This window comes from Nyctibius grandis, chromosome 6 (genome assembly GCF_013368605.1).
Source record: "Nyctibius grandis isolate bNycGra1 chromosome 6, bNycGra1.pri, whole genome shotgun sequence".
In the NCBI taxonomy this organism is placed as follows: Eukaryota; Metazoa; Chordata; class Aves; order Nyctibiiformes; family Nyctibiidae; genus Nyctibius; species Nyctibius grandis.
The window spans coordinates 2,938,996-2,957,518 of record NC_090663.1 but is presented as its reverse complement, the minus strand read 5'-3'; the positions used below and the strand labels follow the sequence as shown (position 1 = coordinate 2,957,518).

Genomic DNA, 18,523 nt, shown 5'->3' with positions numbered 1-18,523 from the left:
TCCATGCAGTCTGGGGATCTCCACCACTCCGGGAGACACTTTCCAACACCCTTACCCCTATCTATACTGGATCTGGTCAGCACCGACTTCCCACTGCACCCAGCCCCAGTCCTTCCACTGCTCTCCAGGCTCCCTCTGTCCCACTGAGGACCTGCATTTGCTGTGAGGCTCCTTTCAGATCATTACCTTCTGTTTGCCTTCTACCTTGATCGCAATGATTATTTCCATGACATCAAAAACATTAATTGTGCCAGCTGAACAAAAGCTCAATCTTTTACCAGGTGAAACCCACAGCGTCTTGAAAACTCTTTCAGACTTACAGCTGGCAGCAGACCTTTACTCTTGGGATCACAAATCCCTCTGGATCCCTGGGATGCTGCTTGAGTAGCTGCGCTGTTCTGGCTGGTTGACAGATTACAGCCTTTGAAGGTTTATCATGCATTACTATTTTTAGCAAAGGGTGAGGACCTTTACTGTACTGTCCAGCAAGAAGATATTGAACCACCGTTTCTAGCTTTGGATGCAGTAACCCATTTAAGGTGACACTGAGGCTAAGCGATATTGGACTACAGAGTAAGTAGCTTTTCTGAGAGCTTTGCCTAAGCAGCTTTCCTGGAGAGGAAACTGCTAGTTGTGCGCTGTGCCAACTCTCCTCCAAATCAGATAAAGGACCAACATGCTGACAAACAAATCATTTATAGGCAGCTTATTCGACTGCTAAGTGGAAGAGATCTCATTGCTAGGGAGGAAGGTAGAGCAAGCACTGGACTCCCTTCAACCACCACCTGCTACCAGTCATTCTTTGTTTGTGGCTGTCTCCTTAACATGCAGAATGAGGTAAAGCATACTGGTTCCTACACCAGAGCTTTGAGGTTCACGGGCCAAAAAACTCTTCTTGTGTAACACTGAGTTTTTGTGCTGTTAGTGCAGGTTCTGCAGGAAGTGAAAAGGGACTTTACAGTAAATAATTTGGCATAGAGCAGATGCATCTCTAGGATTCCTCCCCACTGTTTAGACACAAAATAAAAAAATACCTTTAGAAAGGCAGAGTAAGTGTTCTTACCAGTCCTCATCCCCTCAAAATTAGAGTAGAATGAGTTTTCTGCAAGCTTTTCAAGTTGTACTTCCTTAGGAGAAATTAATTTTCAGGAAAGTGTACACACTTGAAAACTGATGCTTAAGCTGAAACTGTGTCGTAGTCTCCATCAGCCTCCAGAAAGGCACCATTTGTGTATGAATAGTGGCTATAAACGCAAACAGAGAATGAAAAGCTCTGCTGAGAAGCACTTGAATCGCCATGTTCACAGAATCACAGAATCAACCAGGTTGGAAGAGACCTCTGGGATCATCGAGTCCAACCATTGCCCTGACACCACCATGTCAACTAGACCATGGCACTAAGTGCCATGTCCAGTCTTTTCTTAAACCCCTCCAGAGATGGTGACTCCACCACCTCCCTGGGCAGCCCCTTCCAATGTCTAATGACCCTTGCTGAGAAGAAATTCTTCCTAATGTCCAACCTGAACCTCCCCCTGGTGAAGCTTGATACACAAAATAACTCAACAATCAACATTTTAAAACTTAGTGCCTATTCTTACCCGATCAAATATCAAATCAAAGAGCCAAAACTTTAGGGTCTTAGTTCTCAAAAGCTTCAACAGGACCCTTGGGATCACTAGCTGCTCCTCCATGGCTATAGCTCTGAAGATCCAGACCGTTTTTATTTAGGCACTTAAATGCAAAACTGAAAGCCTAAATGAAATTTGCCCTAGTTTAGAAACTTTGGGCACAGCTGTGCTTGAGCAATACCGATCTGGTTTTAATGTAACAGCGAACAGCCCCCAGTCCCCACTCCTCCTGTGGCCTTTTATTTCACAACAGTTAAAAGCTTGCTGGTTGGAAGACTGGTAGCTTCTTTACTGTAACAATGTTTTGAGAGCAGTCCACTCTGCCACGGATTTACAGGCAACACGCCCTGTTCAACACTGCATTTTAGTAAAGAAGAGTGATTGCTGGGAGCCCTGCATCTGCACAAGCAGTTTCCTTAGCACGGCAAAGCTAGGCAGGGGGAGTAAAACCTACAAAAATCCCTGTGCACAGGGAAAAAAGCTCTTGTGAGGGCAATCTGCAAGGCTTTGTATGAAGACACTGTTTTGCAACATCAGAGGAAGTTCGCTCTCATTGATAAGGTGTCGGTTGGTAAACCATCTCACCACTAAAAAACTCCAAGAGTGAAAGGGAAATCCCCAGGGTAAAGCAGAGCTGAAGCAAATGCCAATTATAAAGGAGCTTCCTCACATGCGTAGCCAATCAGGTCATCAGAACACTGGAAAGGAAACTTGAATTTAAAAATATATTAGCTGGTTTGCAACACTGGAGCCAAGGGGCAACCACATTTTATTTATACGTGCATACAAATATAGTTAAATAGAACCAGGATGTTATTTTTCTCAAGAATATGCAAGATTTTAGCCCCCATAACTCCCTTGAAGGTACAGCACTGCGTAAAGTTGCCTAAAAATAACTGGAGAGATCCATTTGCCTATAAAACAAAGTGGGTTTTCATCTGACTCAAGAATTCATTATTTCCACTAGACTCCAAATCTTGAGTGGGGCTGTGTGTGAAAGGGTTAACAGTCCCGGTGACTTTATCAAAGATCAGCGCTGGGGAATTTCTAGAAGCTCTGCACGCTGCAACATGATTTTACATCCTCCTGAGGTATTTCGCTTCCCTCATCATTTGACAAACTTTTAGATGGTATTTAATGGCGCAGGAATCGCCTGTTGCTGCTGACTGGGATTCAGCTGTTAAAGGCTGGAGCTGAAACACTGAAAGGAAAATCTCCTTTCCACAAAGCCAACCTCAATGTTCACAGAAGTCAGCACAATTTTGGTAGCACTTCTTGGGAGAGAGATTGGAAAAAAAAGGTTCAGCTGAAATTTAGCTACCAAAGATGGTTGTGCTTGTTTGGAGAGTTGCCACTACCACTATTCCTGCAGAAATACTCTGATGTACTGGGAAAGGAAGGGAAAAAAATGAAGTTGTCTGACAACCGTAACATTTCTCAGACAAACTTTAGTGATAAACTCTAAATTTCTTGTGCCTTGCGGGATTATATAAACTCCAGAAACATCAGTAATCAAACTGCCTTCAAAAAGCATACAACCAGCTATCCTCTGGTTTTTATCTCACAACTATCAATCACTACCTGAGCTACCTTTCATAATTTTGCCTTTCCATCTCCTGACTTATATGGGGGAATTACTGTTATCACGTGTAGTCCACAAGGGCTTACTTGTGACAAAACATTACTTGTGGAAATGAAGAATCCTTTCTCTAGAAGAATAATAAATGACATTTTATCCTACGTATTCTATAAAAACACAATAAATCCAATGATCCCTTTATACTTATAGGGGTCTAGAAGAGAGAGGCAGTATCTTTTACATCATACAATCAGTCTGTAACAAGATTTGAAAGATACGATGTTATGATCATAAAGACAGGCTATACTTACATGCACAGCAATCATGTAGCCATTCAATTTGTTTCCCATCACCCAGTCAAGCCTAGAACACTGAAGTCTTATTACCACGCTCCCTGTAATTCTGCTTTCTTCGCTGACTGAAGCAGGACCTCGAGCAACACAGCCTAAACATATAACAAGTCTTCACAGAATCAACCAGGTTGGAAGAGACCTCAGGGATCATCGAGTCCAACCGTTGCCCTGACATCACCATGGCAACCAGACCATGGCAACCAGACCATGGCAACCAGACCATGGCACTAAGGGCCATGTCCAGTCGTTTCTTAAACACCTCCAGAGATGGTGACTCCACCACCTCCCTGGGCAGCCCCTGCCAATGGCTAATGACCCTTGCTGAGAAGAAATTCTTCCTAATGTCCAACCTGAACCTCTCCTGGCGAAGCTTGAGGCTGTGTCCTCTTGTCCTATCACTAGTTGCCTGGGAGAAGAGGCCGACTCCCACTTCACTACAACCTCCCTTCAGGTAGTTGTAGACTGCACTAAGGTCACCTCTGAGCCTCCTCTTCTCCAGGCTAAACAACCCCAGCTCCCTCAGCCGTTCCTCGTAGGTCAGACCCTCCAGACCCTTCACCAGCTTGGTCGCCCTCCTCTGGACTCGCTCCAACACCTCAACATCTTTCTCTGATGAAAGCAGAGACTTAAAAATACTAAAAAACACTTGAGGATGAACATTAAATATTGTCAGACATATTTACTTCGATCCATGCTCAAAGTGTTCAGCGGTTACTGGACTATCAACCTGTCTTGTACTCAAGCAAAAAATAAAATACTGAAAACACTTTCCCCTCAGTAGCAGAATAATGTTGGTGATGGAGCCTGGTGGGTTGGCTTGCTGCCCTGATAAAGACCACTGGGAACAACTAACAAACGAACCAAACAAAAAGAGGTTAAAATTGTAGAATTTAAGTAGCCAAGGAAGTTATTGCCTAAAGTGAACAGCAAGCTAGATTCAGGCATCTGAACCATTTTCAAAATTCTAGTAAGTAAGTACTGCTTTGGACTGTTGAGCATGAAATTTAAAAAATAAAGTAAAAAACCCAAACCCTTAGTTTATGTTCTTCTTTTTCACTGAGCCTTGCGAAATGGAGGTGGAAGAATCTTCACTAGGAATACTGAAGATTAAAATAAAAACAAATAAGATATTCCTCATTCAACCAAAATGAATTACTCAGTCCTAAATTGAACAGAAGTGGATTAAAAAAAAGTTAAATCTGTTAATAAGCACTTTCTGTGTGAAGAGACCTCTAGTTAGAATTTCACCCTTACTTTCCACTCAGCTTTTCAACCATGCCTGACTGGTCCTGATTAGCCAGCCGCAGGGCTAAACCCCAGGTCAAACTCGTTGGCAATCAACAGGATAACACCTTTGCCCTGGGCTACAGCTTCTTTTGAGCAGGTTGGCCAAGCTCAACTGCAATTTGCTTAGCAATTCACCTGCCGTGCTGGCTACCACTCTGGAAGGAACTGAAATTCTGTTCGTTGGCCTCCTCTGAAGGAACTGACACCTAAACAATGCTAGCGTCCAGCCAGCGTGCCCTCCTAATTCCTCCAAACTATTGGAGTCATTTGGTTCATTTCAACCAACTCTTCAGGGTTTCAACGATATTAAACTCCCAGAACCTTAGGGGGAAAAAAAAAAACAGGGAACTGGGTGGAGACAAAACACTTAAAAGAACACACCAATGGAAGGAAACTTGCCATCTGAGTTATCTGTTATGCCAAGACTCACGGCAAGCAGCATGGGCAATAGACGTGCTTTAGAGGCAGCCAGAGCTCATCTTGCCTCTTTCCAAGCTGGAAGTATGAGAGGGAGAAATTGGCAATACTTAGGAGGAAAGCAGAGTGGTCACAGGGACTACGGGGCAGAAGCTGGTGCTACTGAAGTGTGTGGGCAGGGGAAAAGCAGTAGACATGGATCCACAGGAAGCCAGGTCACAGAATCACAGAATCAACCAGGTTGGAAGAGACCTCTGGGATCATCGAGTCCAACCATTGCCCTGACACCACCATGTCGACTAGACCATGGCACTAAGTGCCATGTCCAGTCTTTTCTTAAACCCCTCCAGAGATGGTGACTCCACCACCTCCCTGGGCAGCCCCTTCCAATGTCTAATGACCCTTGCTGAGAAGAAATGCTTCCTAATGGCCAACCTGAACCTCCCCTGGCGAAGCTTGAGGCTGTGTCCTCTTGTCCTATCACTAGTTGCCTGGGAGAAGAGGCCCACTCCCACCCCGCTACAACCTCCCTTCAGGTAGTTGTAGACTGCAATAAGGTCACCTCTGAGCCTCCTCTTCTCCAGGCTGAACAACCCCAGCTCCCTCAGCGGTTCCTCATATGTCAGACCCTGCAGACTCTTCCCCAGCTTGGTCGCCCTCCTCTGGGCTTGCTCCAACATCTCAACATCTTTCTTGAAGTGTGGGGCCCAGAGGTCTGACAGTTCTGCTGTTACAAAACACCTTGCACAGGAGTGGCTCAGACTAGCTGAGATCAGCTACCCAACCTCAGGGTTCATGCTTTGACCACTACCAGGTACTTCTAAATTGGTACACCTTTCTCAGAAGGGCAGCTGTGGAATAACTGGTCCCCTGGAAGTTTGTTCAAGTTGCTCTACAAGTCAAAATCTCAGACCACGCTACGTATCCTCATGTTGTATTACTGACATTCTCCTCATCCGTTTCAATTTCTGAAATTCAGGAGCCTTCTATTGATGAAAGGAAATGACAGAGAGTTCAGAAGATAAAGGATTTTTCAGGGGGATAACCCCAGAGGTAAATGTACATTCTACAAAAGATCTCATGGATACACTCTGCGTGCATAACATATGGAAAAAAAACCCTGCTTTATCCTGCCTTCATGCCCCCAACAGAGGAAGGGAAAAATTGTCTTTTCCTCTTTTAAAATGTTACCAGCAACACATTCCACGTACACAACCTGTGCTTAGAACAAATTAAAATAAATCTGCTCACTACAAAACACAGACACAAATCTCCGTGCATATTTAAGTACCCCAGAAAGTTCACACTGAAAGCTGGGGGCTGTGCTCCCCTGGGAGAGCAATTATTCAGCACAGGATTGCACAGAACACCTCGGTCCCTGCCTCCAGAAGCACGTTGCAAAGCTACCACACAACTTGCTCAAGCACCAGAGAGCACGAAGCTCGTTCCTAGTTCTTAGCCAGTAGCACTGATGCCCAGAATACACAAACCAGCTTTGAAATCAGTTTGCCTCCCCCACTGATGAAAGTATTCAACAAAAGCATTTCAATCGCACAGTACCTGTTTTTCTGGGTCACTCCTGCTAACACACACCTTCATAGGCATAGTTTAGAAATCTTTAATTGTGAAGCACATGTAAATTTGTATAATTAGAATAAAATCGTATCATTTTTACACAACAGTTGCTGATGTCTCTCACTTTCTGCCCTGCTGGTTACAGCTGTCAGGCAGGCAGCCCTAACAAGCATAATGGAACAGGGGCCGGGTAAGGTTGAGAAATCTGCTTCATGAGACACTCAAAGCTTGGAGGGTCGAGGTCCTCAGCAACCTGCTCTAAACGGACATGGTTGGAGGAGGACAGACCAGACAGTCTCTGAAACTCCCTTCCAACCTACATTATTCTATGATTCTGTGATAATCAGACTTCTCCTGCCGGACACCAAGCAAGTAATCCCCCAAATTTCTCTTGCAACTAGGTACAACTCCTTCCTTCATACACCTGCACTTAAACAGCTCCCAGACAGACTAATGGCCAACTTTATCAGCTATGTTTGTCAACATACAAATTGACCAAACAATCTGTCGCTGTGGCATACGGCAGCAGCACCTCCACTACCAGGAGACTGGGTTTCATTTCGCCCTAGATTCGACCGTGGGCGGGTGCTCGCTGCTACGTGCATGTATTGATGTTTGGAGCAGTTTTCACTTCTGCTGCGCACTTGGGGGAACAAAGCTGGGATCTACAGTTGAAATAAGTGAGTATTTCTGTAATTCAAACAAAATGGAGCAACACAAAACCAAATTAAAAATGTGTGCTATAGCAACGAAAGCCAAACGGAGTTCTGCTGATCACAGAGCTCACACAGAAGCAATCTCAAAGTCAAACTTGGTTCAAAATTTCCATCTATAAATACAACCAATCCCACCTGTCGTTCTTCCTCGAGACGTATTCTCTCCTCTTCTTTCCGCCTTTCCTCCTCTCTTTTTGACTCAAGTTTTTTCCGTTCTTCTCGTTCTGCTTCTTCAGCCTAAAGAAAACATTATGCAAGCCAAGCCTTACTCTTCCTGAATATACATTTTTTTTAATTTCATATTGTGATACTATGGGGGGTTTCCTTACTGTCTTCCTAGATGCATGTTCAGAAAGAAACAGTAAAGAGAATAAGGAAAAAAGTCATTATCATTTAACTCCCTCCCCAATTATTAGCATACTTAACATTGTGATAAGTTTAGAAATTACCCTTCTCACTTGCATTATCTGTATCTCAATAAGGGTTTAAGCCTGGTAAATGCATATGAGCTTATGACTACAGTGATATTAAGTAATATTGTGTCACGGCATTCCATTTCTCCTCACTTAAAATTTAGTTAAAATGGACTCTGAGGAGAGGAAAAAAAGGAGAGGGGAATATAAACCAAGTACATTCAAATTTATCATTAATCTGGGCAGAATCTCTTAAAGAAAAAGCTGTACTGGTCTCTTCAAATCATTTTATTATTTGTTTTTAAAACAAACCTAGCAGAGAGATTGTTGCAAAATGGGGGGAAAAGGCATTTAGTGTATTGTTTAGAGATTTATTTTAAGTTGTTCTTCAGCCTCTTCAGTATACTTAAATTTGAAAATACATTAAGACAACAAAGAGAAGACATTCAAACAGAGGATTTGTGGCTTTGCATGTTTCAGCGAAAAAGACCTAACCGAGGAATTTATCTGTCTACATGGGAAAATAAAAATCAGCATGTTTTAAAGTGAAACAAAAGATTCCTCACTCCACCAACCAATGCTTATCTAGCTTCATTCAACTTTGCTCAATTTTTCCACAAAAAAAGAAGCTAATTAAATAGAACGAATATGGAAAGTAATGACAAAATGGTTAAAGCAGAGAGTGAGAAAAGGATCGTAATGGAAGTATATATATAACATAATAAGCAAGTTTATTACCAACTGCCCTATCTGCAGGGCAAACCACTACAGTGTAAAGCAGAAAGTGGATTGAAACCTCTGGTGAAGCTGAAGTTCTCAACATGGGATTTCACTGGCTTTGTTTGGACCCTCTACACATTAGAAATATTAGGAGTTTCATAAACCTTTTGTAAAGTGTGTGCAGTCCAGCGTGCACTCCAGGTTCTATTATGCAAACGCTGTTTAAGTTCTATCTACTTTTTGCAACTCCACGTTCCAAGTTCCAGAACAATACAGAGCTTGCAAAAAAAAATATAGAACAACTAAAAAGAACTAATGCCTAACCTGCTGCATCCACCAGCACACCTCAGAAAGTAAGTTTCAAAGAGCTTGTTGCTTCCCTGGAATTAACAGCAACATGCTGGGCAAAACTGAAAAAATGCAACAGTTTAAATAAGTACTTTTGCACAGAGACTGCAGAAAGAACAACTGCAAAGCTACAGTGTGGTCGCTCTGCATACTTGGTCTCTGTTTAAGGGCCAAACTTCAACCAAAATCTGACTGCATCATAGATTTCAGTGGATTACAGGGTCTGCTTTTCACCTCCCCAATCCATAAAAACAATAAACACGGCTAAACATAGATAAATCCCTACAAAGTTTTTGCACTGAGAGAACATGAAGCACTGCTCAGAACTGCCCACAGTTTTGGTCACAGACCCAGTGTTACAACAATGTGATGTGGGCTTGAGTGTGTTTTTAAGGGGAGACATTACTGACATTAAGCTGCAAGCCAGTGGAAACATTCAATAAAGAGCATTCAAGAGTTTAACCCCTCTCTCCTCCCCACGAGAATACCAGAGAACCTAATGGAAAGAAAACAAGACACCGTTTTCCTCTTGGGATATGACAGAAAAAGCTGAATTTACATTTTTAAAACAAAAACACAACTGTTGTAGTGATGACACTGCTTTGCCTTTCTGGGGTGTCTGTCATCACCAGTTCTTTGCTGAGTGCTGCTATTCAGGCTCTGCTCCGGGCTCTATACGTGGCAGGAAACGCTTACCTCTCTCTGTGCTTTTCTGGCTTGTTTCTCTTCTAATTTCCTCTGCTTCTTTGCTCCGATTTTCCCAGACACCTGAACTTCTGGCACGTCTTCAGCATCATCTTCCTCTGCAACATTGCGGAAATGACAAATTTCAAATCGTCTGTAAAAAGTCCCTTTGAGAAACTTCACTGCTTCCTAGGAAAGCAGCAGCAGATGAAAAGGAGACACACATACATTTCAGACCAGCCCTATTAGATGGAAAAAGGCAAAAAAAAAAAATCACACGAGACTGCCAAAGCCACAGAGTGGAAGTAACAAGGCAAACACACACTCAAGTGAAGTCAGGAGTAAAAATGTACTTGATCTTTTGAAGGAAGACTTTCCATAAACATTTCCTCCTTTCCACAATTAAAATATATACTTTACTTTCTCTTACACACAAAATGTGCTAATGGTTGTCATTATAGAACTGCCTAACACTCACCTGCAGAGACTTTCTTCCCAGCTACCTTTAAGCTTAGCACAACAGACATCCATTCAAGAAGTGGGATTCAGAGGCATGCCACCCATCCACTAGTTCTAGCCTGATATAACTAACCTTTGAGGATGGGGGAAAAGAAAAAGAAACCCCTGCAATGCAAATCTTGGGCTCGATTGCAACAAAACTACACATAAATAGTTCCCTGTTGTACGACAACTGGCTCTTTATAAAGATGATTTCTGCAAGCGTGGAATATGAAAGCGTCATGCTCATGGTGTACAAATGCATTATATTCCTGCTCACCCAGGGGCTACATGAGATTAAAGAACTTTTAAAGACTGCCATTTCCTCCCCCTCCCCACCCAATATCTCATGAACATTTGGCCACTTCCTTAGTCCTTGACCCTACAACATAAGTACTGTGGAGTGACGTCAACACTCAAAGAGAAATCATTAGCTCACTTCATGAAACACTACACAATATATAGATGGCAGAATCAAAATGGAAGATCTTTATTGCATCTTCAAGAAAGATGTTGAGGTGTTGGAGCAAGTCCAGAGGAGGGCGACCAAGCTGGTGAAGGGTCTGGAGGGTCTGACCTATGAGGAACGGCTGAGGGAGCTGGGGTTGTTTAGCCTGGAGAAGAGGAGGCTCAGAGGTGACCTTATTGCAGTCTACAACTACCTGAAGGGAGGTTGTAGCGCAGTGGGAGTCGGCCTCTTCTCCCAGGCAACTAGTGACAGGACAAGAGGACACAGCCTCAAGCTTCACCAGGGGAGGTTCAGGTTGGATATTAGGAAGCATTTCTTCTCAGCAAGGGTCATTAGACACTGGAAGGGGCTGCCCAGGGAGGTGGTGGAGTCACCATCTCTGGAGGTGTTTAAGAAAAGACTGGACGTGGCACTTAGTGCCATGGTCTAGTCAACATGGTGGTGTCAGGGCAATGGTTGGACTCGATGATCCCAGAGGGCTCTTCCAACGTCATTGATTGATTCTGTGCATGGATCCCTTTTTCTGGGTAAAGTAATTTACACTTTCAGCATCCACAGTGCTCGTACGCTTGATGCTGACCTTCAGATCCACTTGAAGCCCGCTGGGTAATCTGAAGAACAGCTCCTGTGATTTTCCTGACATGCAGTGTTTATTTAGGGAGGGAGAAGAGTGTGCAGGGGAAGTTCTTCCTCAGTTAAGTTTTAGCTCTCATCATTGGGGGGAAAAAAAATTCCCCACTCACACAACCCCTGAGCCTTTGGTTTCTAAGACCGGGCTAACAAGAAGAAAAAGCCCATCATGTTTGAGACCCAGTGTCACGAGAGCCTGCAGCAGTTGTACCTGGAGCTGACCGTACTGGGTCAATCACCAGAACTGGTTTGGTAGGGCTGGCAGCAGCGTGTTTTCTGTAGGGAGCCCTCTCCAGAGAGCCTGATCCCTTTTTTTGGGACCCCAAAAAAGCTGCTGTTAAAGGAACATATGGATGAACGAGACTCACCCTTCTTTTATATGTAGAATTAGGTTTGAAACACTCTTGTTTTACTAATTCCAATACACAGTATGGTACAATGGTTAAGCCACCGAGACACATCATCAGAAACAAATGCAATTGAGAGCTGTGTAGGTGGCTCTCAGATAACTTCACTGTTTTCAGGGTATGGAAGCTAACATGAGGCAGGCTTGCTGAATTGGGCTTCAGAAAATTACTGGTATCTGACTACTGAGATGATCAAAAGGGTTCCCGCTTCCTACACCACAAAGAGAGCAACAGGGGACACTCAGACTTGACACAGTTGCTTCTACAATTTTGCTGAAGCTTAAAATAATTTTATTTATATTTTAAATACCGGGCCAAGGGGAGTTCCAAACACAACGGGTGAGCAACCCAACGTTAGCAGTTATTACTCCAAAATTAACAGTTCAATACTGGTAGTATTCTTTAGAAAATTATTCCTGGAGAATACCACAAGTATAAAACACCATCTATGACACTATTCAACCTGGGGCTCTGAGTGCTTCTCTGATTTCATCTATATTAAGAGTACCTAAGCCAGAGGTCAGGCAGAAGTTTAGAAAGGCTTTTAAAGCCTTTTTCCAGTCCCGGATCAAACATGTCTTTGTTCAGTAGCATTTGCTTTCCTCCTGTTTGAAGCATCTGATGTGATCCCTCAAGTACCACTTCCTCCAAGCTTTTCCTAGTGCGTGGAGTTCCAGCCAACAAAAGACAGACAGCGATGCAGACGCAGCCCGTGATTCAGCAGAGCATTAAAGGTCACCAGTGCACTAAACCTGGGTGCAATTAGTATGTGCTAAATAAACCTGAACACGCTGACAAGAATATAAGCACATGGTAAAAGGATCTGCTGAATCAATTGGTTATTACAGCAGAACAGCTGCACCAAAAGCAGAGTGGATGCTGCACACAGGCAGCGAGACTTTATTCTTTACATAAAGAAGAGATCGTTTCAGCAGCTTTTAACAATCACTTTTCACATACTCATAGTTGCCAACACTAGTAGACCTGATGGGGGGTCGGTCCATGGGAACATGCACTCCATCTGCCCCTGTGCTTCAGATGGGATGCAAGACGTTCAGTTAATCGTGCTCACTTGTTGTGGAAGCAGTTTATCATCACCCAAAGCACTAGGGCTGACCAGCCTGCGTATGTACTCGGTTGGGAAACCTAACAACATCAGACGTCATTGTATAGTTGAAGCTGAAAATGTATTTTTGTTTGAAGGCTCATCATCTACAGTGCTCTGGACAGTTTATCTGATGTTTTAAAACGTGGCAGTTCTGGGATGTATGTAGGGTTGTGGCATGAAAGGGAGAGAAGTTTAGTGCTCCAAACTTGACACAAGCAGTTTTTCAGCAGTGACTCTCCCTAACTGCTCACAGTACCACAGGACACAGAATCACAGAACCAATCAGGTTGGAAGAGACCTCAGGGATCATCAAGTCCAACCATTGCCCTGACACCACCATGGCAACTAGACCATGGCACTAAGTGCCATGTCCAGTCTTTTCTTAAACACCTCCAGAGATGGTGACTCCACCACCTCCCTGGGCAGCCCCTTCCAATGGCTAATGACCCCTGCTGAGAAGAAATGCTTCCTAATGTCCAACCTGAACCTCCCCTGGTGAAGCTTGAGGCTGTGTCCTCTTGTGCTATCGCTAGTTGCCTGGGAGAAGAGGCCGACTCCCACTCCACTACAACCTCCCTTCAGGTAGTTGTAGACTGCAATAAGGTCACCTCGGAGCCTCCTCTTCTCCAGGCTAAACACCCCCAGCTCCCTCAGCCGTTCCTCGGAGGTCAGACCCTCCAGACCCTTCCCCAGCTTGGTCGCCCTCTGGACTTGCTCCAACACCTCAACATTCTTGAAGTGCAGGGCCCAGAACTGGACACAGGATTCAAGGTGTGGCCTCACCAGTGCCGAGTACAGAGGGACGATCACTTCCCTAGACCGGCTGGCTACACTATTCCTAATAGAGGCCAGGATGCCATTGGCCTTCTTGGCCACCTGGGCACACTGCTGGCTCATGACATGAAAGTCCTGTTCCCACTTCACAATACGGTGCTGATAAAGAACACCAAACCTCAAGGCACACAGGACCCTCTTCACCTGAACTGCTTGGATGTGACATGATGGGACTGCTTTCAACCATAGTCACAGCCCTACCAACATGTTGTGGTCCATCTTTACAGAGTTCAGCATAACTATATGGGGGAATGGTTTTAAACTGAAAGAGGGGAGATTTAGATGAGATCTTAGGAAGTAATTCTTGACTGTGAGGGTGGTGAGACACTGGCCCAGGTTGCCCAGAGAAGCTGTGGCTGCCCCCTCCCTGGCAGTGTTCAAGGCCAGGCTGGATCGGGCTTGGAGCAACCTGGTCTGGTGGAAGATGTCCCTGCCCATGGCAGGGGGGTTGGAACTAGATGGTCTTTAAGGTCCCTTCCAACCCAAACCACGCTGTGACTCTATGATTCTATATCAACATTTCCAGAGTTTGAGAAGCATTCCCACCAGCTTCCAGCTCTAAGAGACAGAAAGCAGAAACAGTCTGACTCACAGTGAGGTTTTCACATCACTTTACATATTCTGCTTTACACAAACATGGGTTTTGCTCAACTCGCCAGCTGAGAGGTAGTTTCGGGGAACCTGAGCTTTTCCTTAATGTTTTGAACATATTGAGAAGCAGCACAACAGGAAACAGTTAATAGTCACACAGGTGTTTGAATCTCTTGCAATTACAGAGCACTTTTTAAAAATACCTCCCAAAACCATTACAAAGTGTGCTGACGTTCTCTATCAGGGCAGGAATTTACCAGCTACCCTGTACAGAACATGCAAAACCTCCACATGGAACAACTCGCATCATATATTTTAGTTACCCTTGTCACCTACGTCAAAAGGTCCGTCCTGCCTCCTATTAAATTTCAGACATGAAGCAAATGGATTCCCATCCACGAGAAAGGATGCAAGCTGCACACGTGGCTACGCAAAAAAAGTCCTTTAGGCACGGCTAGCTGCTTTATTTACTATTTATGCAGCACCTAACAAAAAGAGTAAGAGAAAGGGGGTGGGAAGATGCAGGCAAAACAAACAGAATCACAGAATCACAGAATGTTAGGGATTGGAAGGGACCTCGAAAGATCATCTAGTCCAATCCCCTGCCAGAGCAGGATTACCTAGATCATGTCACACAGGAACGCGTCCAGGCAGGTTTTGAATGTCTCCAGAGAAGGAGACTCCACAACCTCTCTGGGCAGCCTGTGCCAGTGTTCAGTCACCCTCACCGTAAAGAAGTTTTTCCTCATATTTATGTGGAACCTCCTGTGTTCCAGCTTGCACCCATTGCCCCTTGTCCTGTCAAGGGATGGCACTGAGAAGAGCCTGGCTCCATCCTCATGACACTTGCCCTTTACATATTTATAAACATTAATGAGGTCACCCCTCAGGCTCCTCTTCTCTAAGCTAAAGAGACCCAGCTCCCTCAGCCTCTCCTCATAAGGGAGATGTTCCACCCCCTTAATCATCTTCGTGGCTCTGCGCTGGACTCTCTCTAGCAGTTCCCTGTCCTTCTTGAACTGAGGGGCCCAGAACTGGACACAATATTCCAGATGCGGCCTCACCAGGGCAGAGTAGAGGGGGAGGAGAACCTCTCTTGACCTGCTAACCACACCCCTTCTAATACACCCCAGGATGCCATTGGCCTTCTTGGCCACAAGGGCACATTGCTGGCTCATGGTCATCCTGCTGTCCACTAGGACCCCCAGGTCCCTTTCCCGTACGCTTCTCTCCAACAGGTCTGTCCCCAACTTGTACTCAAACAGCTCATCCTGACGGCAGGAGACATATAGGTGTTACTAACATTGAAGAGATGTACGACACCAGCCACTGGAAAGGAACCAGTCCACCATAGGAAAGGTGTGGGCATTCGTGAGTAACACAGCCCTGCGGGGGCACAGTCATAACAATTTGTATTTATTTCTTTTTTAATTTGGTAGCTACCCAGTTTAGGAACCGAATAAGACATTGGCTTATTAATCTGAAGGCGAAAATCAGCCTATACTTAGGACAGAAAAAGGACAGTAGACAAAGGCCAGTAGCCCTTTTGAGCAGAAGTCAAACGACTGGAAGTTTTTTCTCGCATAAAGCCATATGGCATAACTGAGAAACCACACACCTACCTCTTCCACACCCCATCTGCCCTCGAAATGTCTCAAGGGCAGACACACATTGTGGATGCTTTGATAACACTAAAGTCACTTTCTATATGAATAGTAGCAAGTCAAAATTAACTTTTGATTCACTAGTTAGGATATTAGTAGTCAAAGTTTAACTGTACTAGAAAGGTTTTCCTACTGATTAAGCATTAAAATAATTTCAACTACTACATCAATTAACATAGCTCTATTACCAGTTGTTTCACAAGAACAACATAGGAGCACATCAGGGTTCCTACGTTTATAAATTTTCCAGATCTTTCAGCACACCAGAGTATGGGGAGATGCAACATTACTCGCAAGGTAGAGATTCTGTTCAGAAAAAGTGCAAATTTCAGCACAAACACAGTCTTCACTTTAAGTTATGCACAGTATCCAGCACCGAATGGGGATTAAAAAAATTGTAATTATTTTTATATTATTTTTTCCCCAAAAACTAGCAGAAAACACTCATGCAAGATTTTTTTTTAGATGCAAGACCTGAATGCTGGACTTACATGCTACACAAAGCAATAATGGGCATTTTAAGATGACCACTTATTATATTTTTTTAAAACTTCTAAAAACTTTGGGTTTTTTTGCTTTCTTCCTCAATGGCAATTAACACTTCCCATCTCCAAGTCTTGCCAAATAAGAGAGGTGAGGAATTTATGATTTAATTTATGTTGGAATCATTAACTTTTCATTATATTTTATTTTACAAGCTAGAGCATTCAGACTGTCAAAAGCTGTTGACTTTATTGTTACCTGTTCTGTGAAGGCAAATTCAACCCAATGTTCCGTGTACTGGACGCTCCTACATCTCAGACGTAGAGGTCTAAAAGCTCAGAGAAAACGCATGTAGATGTCAGGATATTTAACCTTTTGGAGTTATATGCTGCTGCCAAAAGTAGAGAGCCTACAGTTTGTGCCAGTTAGGAATAAAGGTCGTTGACAAAACCAGATTATCTCTTTGATGCAGTTCTTACTTTCTGTTAAAAAAAATCAAAACATAATAATCCACACAAAGTCCCTTTTTTTGGCAACACTTTTTGCAACGAGTCAGAGAGGTCATTTGTTTGTTAGGATGTGGAAGTGAGCACCTTTCAGAATTAAACCCTTGAAAATATTCCCTAGAAACGTACTGGGATAGTCAGGCTCTCCTGGCATGTCCTTCTCTTTTGCCTCATTTCTTTCTCTCTCTAGCTCAGCCTCACCCACAACACCCACCAAAGCCTTCCACCCAAAGGGTTGCCCAGTGGTCTTGGTTTTGCCTGGTGGTTTGGAGATTGCCATCGTTTCTTAGAGAAGTCTGTTTCTTTGTAACTACCCTAAATCATGGTGTGGTGACATTCACCAGTCTCAGCCAACAAAAATGCTGCCCCCTCAAATCAACAGCATCAAGTTTTGGTCCAAGACACCACTTCAAATGACAGAAAACTGGGAATGCAAACCCTGTGTCCTACTCACCGACTGACTGAACAACGCTGGAAAAGCCTGGAGAATAGGAGGCTCAGAGGTGACCTTAGTGCAGTCTACAACTACCTGAAGGGAGGTTGCAGCGAAGTGGGAGTCGGCCTCTTCTCCCAGGCAAGTAGCGATAGGACAAGAGGACACAGCCTCAAGCTTGGCCAGGGGAGGTTCAGGTTGGACATTAGGAAGCATTTCTTCTCAGCAAGGGTCATTAGCCATTGGAAGGGGCTGCCCAGGGAGGTGGTGGAGTCACCATCTCTGGAGGTGTTTAAGAAAAGACTGGACACGGCACTTAGTGCCCTGGTCTAGTTGCCATGGTGGTGTCAGGGCAATGGTTGGACTCGATGATCCCAGAGGGCTCTTCCAACCTGGCTGTTCTGTGATTCTGTGATTTATTCACATTACCCCATGCCCCAGACAACCCTCAACCTGACTCGAATTTATCCCCTTTCTCCTGCTTCCTTCCACTGCTTAGCTTGGCCTCTCCTGCCCTAAATGATTAATGCCTGAAATCCACACACATTTATGCCTTGCAGTGAGTTTATTTTCATCTTGGCTGTAGCTAGCCCCACAAAGCCACTTCTGTCTGGGTTCAATTTAAATTAAGATACAACAGAGCTAATTAAGTCTGCTAGCTGAACTATCAGAAGCAACCTAACCACATGAATACAGAACTCTCCTTCCAGACTCATTTTCCACGGGGAAAGGCATAGGCACCCTGCTACAATGTGCAGAGCAGATGTCCTCTGAGGCACACAGACTTTAACAACAGTCACCTAGATTGCATGGGGCTGCATGAAAACCAGTAGCATTATGACTAGAATTAAGCTGGGCAATATAAGCCAACCAAAACCATTTTTCTAAAGCCAGTCTGGAAGTCACGCTGGTGGAACACAGCTCAGGGGGCTCAGTCATTTTGAGAATTACTTTGTCACTAATGAAAAATATCTCCCCCAGCCATCTTTGGTCATCAGAGGATATTAATAGATGTTGATATTCTCATAACAGATGACCTCCTTTGAGTACTCAACTAACCACCGAAAAACATTACTCAGGCAAACCGAGCCAGCGTAGGCACCGGGCTAGGGGGCCCGCCCCCACAGCACAGTGCAGCCCACATGGAACCCCTGAATAAGGAACCCACGTACGCCATGTG

At 44.2% G+C, this 18,523-nt stretch overlaps 1 protein-coding gene across 1 annotated transcript in view; it reads right to left on the bottom strand.

The window, feature by feature from the left end:
• Nucleotides 1–18,523, bottom strand: part of DDRGK1 (DDRGK domain containing 1) — a 45,584-nt gene that overhangs the window by 15,127 nt on the left and 11,934 nt on the right. The window contains exons 3-4 of the mRNA XM_068403194.1: nucleotides 9,733–9,839; nucleotides 7,691–7,792 (exon numbers count right to left, since the gene is read on the bottom strand). Of these exons, the coding sequence (XP_068259295.1) occupies nucleotides 7,691–7,792; nucleotides 9,733–9,839 (209 nt within the window). The remainder of the gene's footprint in view (nucleotides 1–7,690; nucleotides 7,793–9,732; nucleotides 9,840–18,523) is intronic.